Source organism: Salvelinus namaycush, chromosome 40 (genome assembly GCF_016432855.1).
Source record: "Salvelinus namaycush isolate Seneca chromosome 40, SaNama_1.0, whole genome shotgun sequence".
NCBI classification, from domain to species: domain Eukaryota; kingdom Metazoa; phylum Chordata; class Actinopteri; order Salmoniformes; family Salmonidae; genus Salvelinus; species Salvelinus namaycush.
Genome location: NC_052346.1, coordinates 13,253,246 through 13,265,374, shown reverse-complemented (window position 1 = coordinate 13,265,374; position 12,129 = coordinate 13,253,246). Strand labels below are relative to the sequence as shown.

Genomic DNA, 12,129 nt, shown 5'->3' with positions numbered 1-12,129 from the left:
TCGTTAACAGAACAGGTGGAGGCGAAGGACACTGTCCACCGGTCATCCCCGCCTCCCGCTAGCACAACAAGTGGGTGGCTGGGGCGACACGTGTACTAACTAGCTTGATAGTTAGCTAGCACACGGCATCGCCCCTGCCTCCCACCTGCTGTGTACTGAAGTCCTCCTTATGACAAGCTGGCTAAGCTAGCACAGTGTCCTTTGCTCCAGCCTGCCGAACATCTGCCCTCGCGGTCGTTAACAGAACTAGAAGAAAAAGGTGCCCGACTGGCAAGGGGCGAAGGACACTGTCTACCGGTGTATTGTTAGCTGGCTACCTTTGTCGCCCCCTCCCCTTCTTCTGTGGGGTTTATCGGCGGCTGGCATCCAACGTTATTGTGCATTAATGCCATCTACTGTACTGGAGCGCCCCGGCCTCCCGTAACTTAAAAATGTACCAATAGAAGTATAAAGAGGGGTTCGAACGCCCCGAATTGCAGGCCGCAATTGCACCCTGCTCACGAAGTTCAAGGCCGACGGCATTACTGCAGGCTGTTGTTTCCAGAAAACAGGATCCACCATTATAGTGAATGGGAAAATGGTAATCATGGTACCAAAATGGCTTATATTATATCAGACATAACGTTATGTCCTTGAACAGATTCTTTTAAAATCACACAAAAGAAATTGAGGATAATTTAGTTGCTACCACCAGCCTGCAGTACCCTGGTCGGCCTTCCACTGAAAATACTGGAAGTGTCCGAATAACCGTACTTGCGTTCTAAATAGTAGGCATTTTGTGTATGCGAGAAAAAAGCTTTATAGTATGTCAAATTTAGAAAATTCATTGCATACCCAATACCATAGTTAGTTCGGCTTTTCAAAACAGACACTAGATGCAGTAGATGTTCATTAAAGAGCGACTGCCTTTAAACAGCAATGAATCCTTTGAAAACGGTCTGTGTGGCATCCATAGTCAGAAAGTTATTCTACTGTCAAAATTGACTACAAAGTGTAACTAAGATAGTTTTGGTCATGAAGTCAGTCTGGTCTAAAACGGAGTTTGGAACTTCCGTGCATCACAACGGGTACCTGAAGGTTGGGTTTTGATTTGAGGATGTCTATTTGCCCATTAACATGGTGTAAATAGCTGCAGTGATTGCTCTCTAACCAATAGCATAGACAGGGAGACAGACCTGCCAAACAGTTTTCATAAGACAACTCATCGCGCATTTAACTTGAGAAATACTGCACCAAACACCTTAGTTAGATGGAAAATTGAGCAAATAAACATCCTCTGCAAAAATGTTCAAATGAATTACAGATTTCTGGAGTTAACTTCGATTCATTCTGGGGATTTTGAGGAAGTGAAATAAGCTTCTACAGTGCATCATGGGAGACAAACATTATCCAAACGTGGAATCAGTCAGGAAACGCACATCCAAGACTAAAATCAAAATGTTCTAATGCACAACAGAAAAACACGTGCCAATCGGCGTGTTCAGTGGCTCCTTAATAAAAACATACAAAATGTGAACATTATGGTGGAAATTACAAGCTTATGTTATAATACTTTTATTGCATCAAATGGTTGTTTTATGCAACAGAATAGAGGGTTCTTATAACTATTGTGTCTGTGTGAACTGAAAGTGGGCCTCTGGGAGATAACACTGACAGGAGATTTATGTCGTCTTTGGGGATACCACATTCCAGAGCATGAGTTAATGTTTCTGTTCTATACGGTACCAGGGAGACATGGCTCCAGTATGGAGTTGTGGGGCCAGACACTGGTCTCTACACAATGCTGTTACAGCAGATACTGTTGAAAACTCGAAGTATTTTTCATACAAATCTTAACCTTGTGACCCATTCCATACATCTGTTGTGTCATGTAAACTGAAGGAGGATGGACTTTGCTATAAAATGCTGTGGCTCGAACCAACTCGTTGAGTTCTCAGTGATAACCTCCAGGGGTAATTACCGACCAGCTCCATTACTGCACTAATTAAATAATAAAGTTTGATTGTTTTGAAGAAATCTAAAAGTCCCTCCTTTTGATTACAATAATTCCACCACAACATCTACCCCATCTAGTGTCCGTTTAAAAGTCTAACGATGGTATTGGGTTGCCTGCCTGACGACACCCTGAATTCAGCAAATTTCAGACAAATGTATAAACTCACTGAAGGTTGTAGCTGTGAACCTTTCATTGACATGTTTTTAAACTAGCTTATGGCCCACTTGACAATCAAAACAATATAAACATTAATACAATATGAACTAACTGAACCACCAATGGGGAATTACCAACGTTCAACAATGACTGCTATTGGTAGTATACTGTAATATGCTTTTGTTGAAACAAAATATTCAAATACCTTTAAAAAAAATATATATATATATTTTTAAAAACAAGGGTCGGAACTGAAATTATTTTCCAATCATTTCGTTCTGAACATGACTTTTTCTTTCTCCACTGTTCCGACCAATTGAATAAGTCAATCCATAATTTTTATTAAACAGCTCTGCCTATTTTCTGAATTACACTTGTTTTGTCATCAGTAGGCTACAGTAACCTGTGCTTCAGAGGGGAGGGGCAGGTATCCAAAACACACGCACACTTACTGGCAAAGACTTCCAACTGGCAGGCAGATGCTGGAATACGTTTCTGAGTGACAGAGTAAGGGCTTTGCATATGCGCTTGGTTTACGATTTATGTGGGACTGGAAAACTTTAAATAATGTTATTAACCGGTTCCCATGCTTTTAAAATAATGGTTCTGTTCCGGAACAGTATAGATCACTTTAGATTTCGGTTAGTGTTACTCAAATAATGTAGTTATTTTCCATATTTTAAGTCCGGTTCCCTGAACCGGTTACAACCTTTGATTTAAAATAACCAACTTTTGAAAACAATAAATACTGCTATGAAGACAGTAATATATCAGCAACAGTCTGTCTTGTGAGTCTCTTCAACAATCTGTGGTGACAATTCCAGGCCACCAACATTGTAGTTAACAGATTATTAGATTATCAAGTCACAGTGATTAGGTAGGTTCCCACTTCCTGCAATGCCAAACACATTTTACATGACATTTATTTAGCACTCTTATTCAAGGCGATTTACAGGAGCAATTAGGATTAAGTGCATAACTCTAGGGCACCGACAGATTCTTCACCTAGTAAATTTGGGGATTTGAACCAGCAACCTTTCGGTTACTGACCCAATGATCTTAACCGCTAGGCTACTGTACCTCCACCACTTCTGCATTATAAATCGAGGAAATTTGAGACACCAGAGTAGTGCCTCTTCTCGTGGCGTTTTCTGTCTCCATCTTGGGAAAAGCGTTGACCACAGATAGAGCATTGGTATGGTTTCTCTCCAGTGTGAACTAGCATGTGTCTCTTCAGTGTCTCTTTTCGAAAGAATCTCTTTCCACAGTCTCTGCACTGATGATTTCTCTCTCCAGTATGAATCCTCCTCACGTGTCTCAACATGCCATCTCTGCGAGTAAAACACTTTCCACATTCCAAACAAGGATAGGTTGCTCTTTCTCCAGAGGTATGTGTTAGTATGTGTCTTTGGTATGATTTTGTATATGGAAAACTCTTCCCACACTCAGTGCAGTGATACGGTGTCTCTCCAGTGTGTATTCGCATGTGTATTTTCATGTTGCGACACTCCTTCCCGCAAATTGTGCAGAGAAATTGTTTTCTTTTGCTCAAATGTATTCTGTGTCTTTCAAAACTTTTCTTGTGTGTTAGCTGATGTTTTTCAAGCTGCTTCAGTCGGACAAAGCTTTTCACACAGTCAGAGCAGTGGAAATTACATTCCTCCTTCATATGTGTTTTTTGGTGTAATTTAAGATTATCTAATCGAGCAAAACTTTTGTCACAGTCAGGGCAGTCGTAAGGCTTCTCTCCTGTATGTGTTCGTTGATGTCTTATAAGACGATTCTCTTGTTTGAAGCTCTTACCACAGTCGGAGCAGATGTATGGCTTCTCTACAGTACTGAAACTCTCGGTCCAGTCATCAGAAGTATCTTCAGGATCCTCTTCATTCTCCTGCATTGTTTGGGGTTGTCGCAGTTTTTCTGAGTGTTGATTCTTTCTAGTTAAACTTTTGCAAGACAATTCTTTTCCTGGCTGTGATTGGCCTATTTTTCCTGGCGTTTCTGCACGCCTTTTACTCTTCTGCCTGCCTCTGCTGGCGGTTCTTTGCTGTGTGTGCACACGGTCTACCTTCAGTTTAGTTTCTTCTGTCTGTGTGACATGTTTCTCTTTCATATGCATTTTTTTGTGTAATTTAAGCTTATCTAATCGAGCAAAACTTCTGTCGCAAACAGGGCAGTGGTGAGGCTTCTCTCCAGTATGTGATCTCTGGTGTCTTATAAGATCCCTCACTTTTCTAAAGCTCTTACTGCAGTCGGAGCAGTAGTGTGGCTTCTCTCCTCCAGGACTGAAACCCTCGGTCCACTCATCAGAGTCATCAGTATCTAGGGGCTCCTCTCCATTCTCCTGCGTTGTTTGAGGTTGTGGTCTTTCTGAGTTTTGCTTCTTCTCTGATTGGCACTGGGTATTGGCTGGGCATTGCTGTTTGCTATGTGAAAGCACAATGTCTACATTTGCTGTACTGCTGGCAACTTTGAAGTTATTCTCCGGCAGGTCCTGTAGCTTTTTCACAAGTTCAGTTTGACGAATGCGTGTGACAGCTTTATCCAGTGTTATTTCTGGGTCCATTTGTAATTGCTCGGACAGTCTTCTGTCACGTAAGCCCATGACTAGTCTATTTCTAATCATCTCACTGAGCAGAGCTCCATAACCACAATGTTCTGACAAACAATGAAGTGCAGTGATAAAATCATCAGCTGTCTCTCCTGCTTCTTGTTGTCTTTGGTTGAATTTTGTTCGTTCTAATATTACATTCCTCCTAACTGCCAAATGTCCATCTTGTTGTTCATTATTAGAACTGTGGAAGTGTTCCTGCTTGATCAGGTTGTCATCTTGCAGGTCTTCTGAGGTGTCCATCTCCTCTGCCTAGAAAAACATTTAAAATTGCATAATTACTAGTAGGCCTATCATCTCTGTTCTCTCAAACAACATTAATTTTGCAATACATAAAATAGCCTACTTTGATACAGTTAAAGTCCAAATTAGAATAGATAGCATATACAATAAATAGCTAAACAAATAACTTAGGTTATTTTACAGTAGTAGCTAGGTCTAATCATTTGAAATACCTAGCAGTATCAACATGATAATGATGATTTCTTTGTCATTAGGCCTAGAGATCACCATAGGCTAGTGATCTAGGATAGAGAAGGTTCATTGACAGTATAAGTTGACAAACGTATTTTCACAACAAAAATAATAGAAATCTATAAATCAAAGCAAGTTGTAGGGCTCATTCAGTAGTTTTTATATCATTAAGTAGAATCATATTGAAAATAATGTTAAAATGATCATTTATATTCCTAAAACACAAGTTGAAATTGATACGGTTGACATCAATTTTAGATTTATAGCCCAGTGTCAAAACACCGGTTATAAACGTCCAAAATCATCATCAATACATGCAGAAATAAGTTGTGATATTTTGAAGACCAAACATAACAATAACTCCCTCCACATACGTGTCACACTTGTGTTCAGATTACTTATATTTTGCTGGCTTCGATGCAACCAAGAGTTTTGACATTGTGCACCCTCTTGGTTGCTAATATTTTGATAAATTAATACCTTATAAAACGGCACACAACATTTACCAAGCGGCCACTCTAAACTGGAATTGATTAGCTTGTTCTACTGTAATCAATAGCATGCGTATTCTAGCCAAGGCTCATCTTCTATAACTACTGCTGTAAACACCTTATCTATTCATATACTTTCCATTATGTCTTTACACCATCGTATACAGACACACTTTGGGTACAAAACATTAGGAACACCTTCCTAATATTGAGTTGCATGCACTTTTGCCCTCAGAACAGCCTCAATTCGTTGGGGCATGGACTCCACAAGTTGTCAAAAGCTTTCTACAGGGATGCTGGCCTGTGTTGACTCCAATGCTTCCCACAGTTGTGTCAAGTTGGCTGGTTGTGGATCTCTACTCCGAATAGCTCGTTCCATCTCATCCCACAGATGCTCAATTGGATTGAGATCTGATGACAGGGCAGGCCATTGCAGTAAGCTTGATTCACTTGTGTTCGTGGAACCATTCCTGGACAATCCTAGCCTTGTGGCATTATCCCGCCAATTTTTTTTTTGCGCCTCCATGCTCCGGACACTACGCTCACAGACACAGCAAACCTTCTTGCCACAGCTCGCATTGATGTGCCATCCTGGATGAGCTGCACTACCTGTGCCACTTGTGTGGGTTGTAGACTCCGTCTCATGCTACCACTAGAGTGAGAGCACCGCCAGCATTCAAAAGTGACCAAAACATCAGCCAGGAAGCATAGGAACTGAGAAGTGGTCTGTGGTCACCACCTGCAGAATCACTCCTTTATTGGGGGTGTCTTGCTAATTTCCACCTTTTGTCTATTCCATTTGCACAACAACATGTGAAATGTATTATTAATCAGTGTTGCTTCCTAAGTGGACAGTTTGATTTCACAGAAGTGTGATTGACTTGGAGTTACATTGTGTTGTTTAAGTGTTCCCTTTATTTTTTTGAGCAGTGTATATAAATATAGGACAAAACACACATGACAAAAGAGACAACACAACACTATATAAAGAGACATATGGAAACATAGCAAGGCAGCTACACATGACAACACAGCATGGTAGCAACAACATGGTAGCAGCACAAAACATGGTACAAACATTATTGGGCACAGACAACAGCACAAAGGGCAAGAAGGTAGAGACAACAATATATCACGCAAAACAGCCACAACTGTCAGTAAGAGTGTCCATGTTTGAGTCTTTGAATGAAGAGATTGAGATAAAACTGTCCAGTTTGAGTGTTTGTTGCAGCTCATTCCAGTGACTACCTCAAGCCCTAAACCCTCAGAGGTAGTAATCACACCTGTGGGGAGAGGGGCATTCTTCTTACCAAACCACATGACCTTTGTTTTGGAGGTGTTCAGAACAAGGTTAAGGGTAGAGAAAGCTTGTTGGACACTAAGAAAGCTTTGTTGTAGAGCATTTAACACAAAATCCAGAGAGGGGCCAGCTGAGTATAAGACTGTATCATCTGCATATAAATGGATGAGAGAGCTTCTTAGTGCCTGAGCTATGTTGTTGATGTAAATTGAGAAGATCATGGGGCCTAGGATTGAGCTTTGGGGTACTCCCTTGGTGACTGGCAGTGGTTGAGACAACAGATGTTCTGTCTTTATACACTGTACTCTGAGATAGGTAGTTAACAAAAAGGACCAAAGACCGCTCAGAGACACCAATACTCCTTAGCCGACCGAGAAGAATGGAATGGTCTACCATGTTAAAAGCTTTGGCCAAGTCAATAAAATAGCACCACAACATTGCTTAGAATCAAGGGCAATGGTGACATCATTGAGGACCTTTAAGGTTGCAGTGACATATTCATAACCTGAGCGGAAACCAGATTACATACCAGAGAGAATACTATAGACGTCAAGAAAACCAGTCAGTTGATTATTGACAGGTTTTTCCAACACATTTGATAAACAGGGCAAAATATGAATAGGCTTATAACAGTTAGGATCAGCTTGATCTCCCCCTTTAAATAAAGGACGAACCGTGGCTGTATTCCAAGCAATGGGAACCTCTCCAGAAAGGAGAGACAGGTTAAAAAGGTCAGAGATAGGCTTGGTGATGATAGGGGCAGCAACCTTAAAGAAGGGTCTGACCCAGATGTTTTTTTGTGGTCAAGTTTAAGGAGCTCTTTTAGCACCTCAGACTCAGTGACTGCCTGCAGGGAGAAACTTTGTAGCAGGGGAAAAAGAGGGAGACGCATCGGGGATAGTCACACTAGAAGGGATGGGAGATGAGGAATGTTGGACGGGCAAGGAGGCATGGCTGAGTCAAACAGGAATCATGACTTAATGAAGTGGTGATTAAAGAGCTCAGCCATGTGCTTCTTGTCAGTAACAACCACATCATCAACATTAAGGGACATGGGCAGCTGTGAGGAGGAGGGTTTATTCTCCAGGTCTTTAACCGGTTTCCAGAACTTCTTAGGGTTAGACCCACAGAGAGAGAAAATGACTGCAGGAATGTTCACCAGAGCTGTTTAGAGAATTCAATGTTCATTTCTCGACCATAAACCACCTCCAACTTCATTTTAGAAAATGTAGCAGTCCGTCCAACCGGCATCAAATCAAATCACATTTTATTGGTCACATACACATGGTTAGCAGATGTTAACGCGAGTGTAGCAAAATGCTTGTGCTTCTAGTTCCAACTGTGCAGTAATATCTAACAAGTAATCTAACAACCGCAGACCACGTGGAACCACGCCAGCCCAGGACCTCCACATCCGGCTTCTTCACCTTTTATTTTATTTCACCTATATTTAACCAGGTAGGCCAGTTGAGAACAAGTTCTCATTTACAACTGCGACCGTGCCAAGATAAAGCAAAGCAGTGCGACACAAACAACAACAGAGTTACACATGGAATAAACAAACGTACAGTCAATAACACAATAGAAAATTTCTATATACAGTGTGCAAATGGCATAAGGAGGTAAGGCAGTAAATAGGCCAATAGTGGAGAAGTAATTACAATTGATCAAATTAACACTGGAGTGATAGATGTGCAAGTAGAAATACCGGTGTGCAAAAGAGCAAAAAAGTAAATAAAAACAATATGGGGATGAGGTAGGTAGATTGGATGGGCTATTTACAGATGGGCTGAATACAGCTGCAGCGATCGGTAAGCTGCTCAGATAGCTGATGCTTAAAGTTTGTGAGGTAAATATAAGTCTCCAACTTCAGCAATTTTTGCAATTCGTTCCAGTCATTTGCAGCAGACAACTGGAAGGAAAGGCGGCCAAAGCAGGTGTTGGCTTTGGGGATGACCAGTGAGATATACCTGCTGGAACGCGTGCTACGGGTGGGTGTTGCTATGGTGACCAGTGAGCTGAGATAAGGCGGAGCTTTACCTAGCAAAGACTTATAGATGGTGGGTGGTATATGGGCTTTGGTGACAAAACGGATGTCACTGTGATAGACTGCATCCAGTTTGCTGAGTAGAGTGTTGGAGGCTATTTTGTAAATGACGTCGCCGAAGTCGAGGATCGGTAGGATAGTCAGTTTTACGTGGGTATGTTTGGCAGCGTGAAGGAGGCTTTGTTGCGAAATAGGAAGCCAATTCTAGATTTCATTTTGGATTGGAAATGTTTAATATGAGTCTGGAAGGAGAGTTTACAGTCTAGCCAGACACCTGCGGGAATGTCTGAGTGTAGTGTTCACCCACTAATTGGGAACGTGAGCTGTGTTTAGACCGTCGTGAGACAGGTTAGTTTTACCCTACTGATGATGTGTTGTTGCAATAAGTGTTGTTGCAGGGTGTTGAGGAGTATTTCTGTCTGTAATAAAGCCCTTTTGTGGGGGAAAACTAATTATCATTGGCTGGCCCTGGCTCCCAAGTGATTGGGCCTATGCCCTCCCAGGCTCACCCGTGGCTGTGCCCCGGTAAAATCCATAGATTAGGGTCTAATTTATTTATTTCAATTGAGTGATTTCCTTATATGAACTAACTCAGCAAAATCTTTGAAATTGTTGCATGTTGCTTTTTGTATTTTTGTTCAGTATAGCTGGTTGATAAACTGAAGTCAGGTTAATTACAACTGGGGTTGAAGGGGTCACTACTCTGGACGGCTCTGACTTAGAATACGTGGACAACTACAAATACCTAGGTGTCTGGTTAGACTGTAAACTCTCCTTCCAGACTCACATTAAGCATCATCAATCCAAAATTAAATCTAGAATCGGCTTCCTATATCGCAACAAAGCATCCTTCACTCATGCTGGCAAACATACCCTCGTAAAACTGACCATCCTATCGATCCTCGACTTCGGTGATGTCATCTATAAAATAGCCTCCAACACTCTACTCAACAAATTGGATGCAGTCTATCACAGTGTCATCCGTTTTGTCACCAAAGCCCCATACACTACCCACTATTGCGACCTGTACGCTCTCATTGGTTGGCCCTCGCTTCATACTCGTCGCCAAACACACTGGCTACAGGTTATCTACAAGTCTCTGCTAGGTAAAGCCCCGCCTTATCTCAGCTCACTGGTCACCATAGCAGCACCCACCCGTAGCACGCGCTCCAGCAGGTATATCTCACTGGTCACCCCCAAAGCCAATTCCTCCTTCGGTCACCTTTCCTTCCAGTTCTCTGCTGCCAATGACTGGAACGAACTGCAAAAATCACTGAAGCTGGAGACTCATATCTCCCTCACTAGCTTTAAGCACCAGCTGTCAGAGCAGCTCACAGATCACTGCACCTGTACATAGCTCATCTGTAAACAGCCCATCTATCTACCTCATCCCCATACTGTATTTATTTATTTATCTTGCTCCTTTGCACCCCAGTATCTCTACTTGCACATTCATCTTCTGCACACCTACCATTCCAGTGTTTAATTGCTATATTGTAATTACTTCGCCACCATGGCCTATTTATTGCCTTAACTCCCTTACCTGACCTGATTTGCACATGCTGTATATAAACTTTTTGTTTTCTTTTTTCTAAATGTATTATTGACTGTATGTTTTGTTTATTCCATGTGTAACTCTGTTGTTGTATGTGTCGAATTGCTTTGCTTTATCTTGGCCAGGTCACAGTTGCAAATGAGAACTTGTTCTCAACTAGCCTACCTGGTTAAATAAAGGTGAAATAAATACAAATCCTACAGGAAGGTAACTCTCCAGGGTTGGAGAACCCTGACCTAGAGCATCAACCACCAGCCAAGGTTTCATTTCATAAGCTTTATACACTACTTTTTATTGCACATTTAGACCAAATTAAACTGGTGCATTTGGCAATGTTCAACTTCAATTAACTGGCACTATGAAGAATAGCTTAGCCGTACTCATTGATAGCCTAATGTATACTTTAATATACTTTTGGTGAATTTACGAGGCATTGCTAGATACATATTACCAAGATATAGCCTATATGCACGGTTCTGACTGTCTCTCTGCCTGCCCGGATCCTCTCTCTAGTGTGTGTTTGTGTCTTCGGTCTGTAGCGTGTAGCGTGTAGAATAGCTCAGCATACTCAATAATAGCCTCTACGTTGGTGAACTTGCGCGAGACATTGCAAGCGAAGAAATGGTGAAATACAGCATTGCGATAGCCTATAGCCTACATATTTTGATTGCCGATACACAGTTGACTGGCCAACATGTCGACCTATGCCCCTCCGCCTTGCTCTTTATTTATTTGCTGTGGAAGATGCGAGAGTTTGTTCTCATAGTAGAATAAGTAAAATCGCTTCCTGCGTTGCAAAAATACTGAATCTTAGGAGTGATGCCTAGCGGAATCGATGCTTGACACGCAGAAATTGGAGCCGAATAATCGATTATTTGAGTCGACTCCCCACTACTACCAGTGTGCATGGGGCAGCCTGAACGTTCGACGTTCCTATTAGTAGTCTTATTTTTGTACCTTCTTACCTCTTCAATGTGCTTTTCCTCGAAACTTGGGTTGTATTGCATCTTGATTGGCTTAGTCATCGGTATCTTGGGGCTCCTCTTCATCTCGGTTCTCCTGCATTGTTTGGGGCAGTGCTTCGTCCTCAAATTCCGCCATTTTCTCTGTGTTTTGTATACCAAACGAAAGGGGTGCGGGTAAAACCAAAAGCTGAAAACCAACGAAGTCTGCTGTGCTATTGTATACACATCCGTTTTGTCTGCTTGTCTTTCACTTAGATTTGATTCAAAGTTAAATAATGTTCTTTAAAGCCCATCTCACACGATCTTGTTGCTACTGCACATCTATAACACTGTATGAATCGCTATTCGAAACCAGACGCAGTGTGTTGAGGTTTATAAAACAAGCTTAACTGGTTAGCTAGCTAAACTACTGATTGAGAACGAATCTGGCTGACTATTTTCTGCAGTCATAGCCACTCTATAATTACAATTTTACATGACCGGATGCAAATCTCATGCACATCGAAGTATCATAAAACGCTTGCATACTTTTCA

General features: G+C 41.6%; 1 protein-coding gene across 1 annotated transcript; it reads right to left on the bottom strand.

The window, feature by feature from the left end:
* Window positions 1-1,704: 1,704 nt before the first annotated feature.
* On the bottom strand, window positions 1,705-12,129 carry LOC120033531 (zinc finger protein 345-like). The gene is made up of 2 exons (XM_038979915.1): window positions 11,596-12,129; window positions 1,705-5,015 (listed from the first exon to the last, which is right to left on the bottom strand). Exons 1-2 carry the CDS (start codon window positions 11,677-11,679, stop codon window positions 3,249-3,251), a joined length of 1,851 nt encoding a protein of 616 aa, XP_038835843.1. The 5' UTR covers window positions 11,680-12,129; the 3' UTR covers window positions 1,705-3,248.

Bases quoted from the DNA above. Each gene is read 5' to 3' on its own strand.
- LOC120033531 (XM_038979915.1), bottom strand. From the start codon at position 11,679: ATGAAGAGGAGCCCCAAGATACCGATGACTAAGCCAATCAAGATGCAA. The intron at 5,016-11,595 runs GTAAGAAGGTAC...ATGTTTTTCTAG, and splicing joins AGGAAAAGCACATTGAAGAG to GCAGAGGAGATGGACACCTC.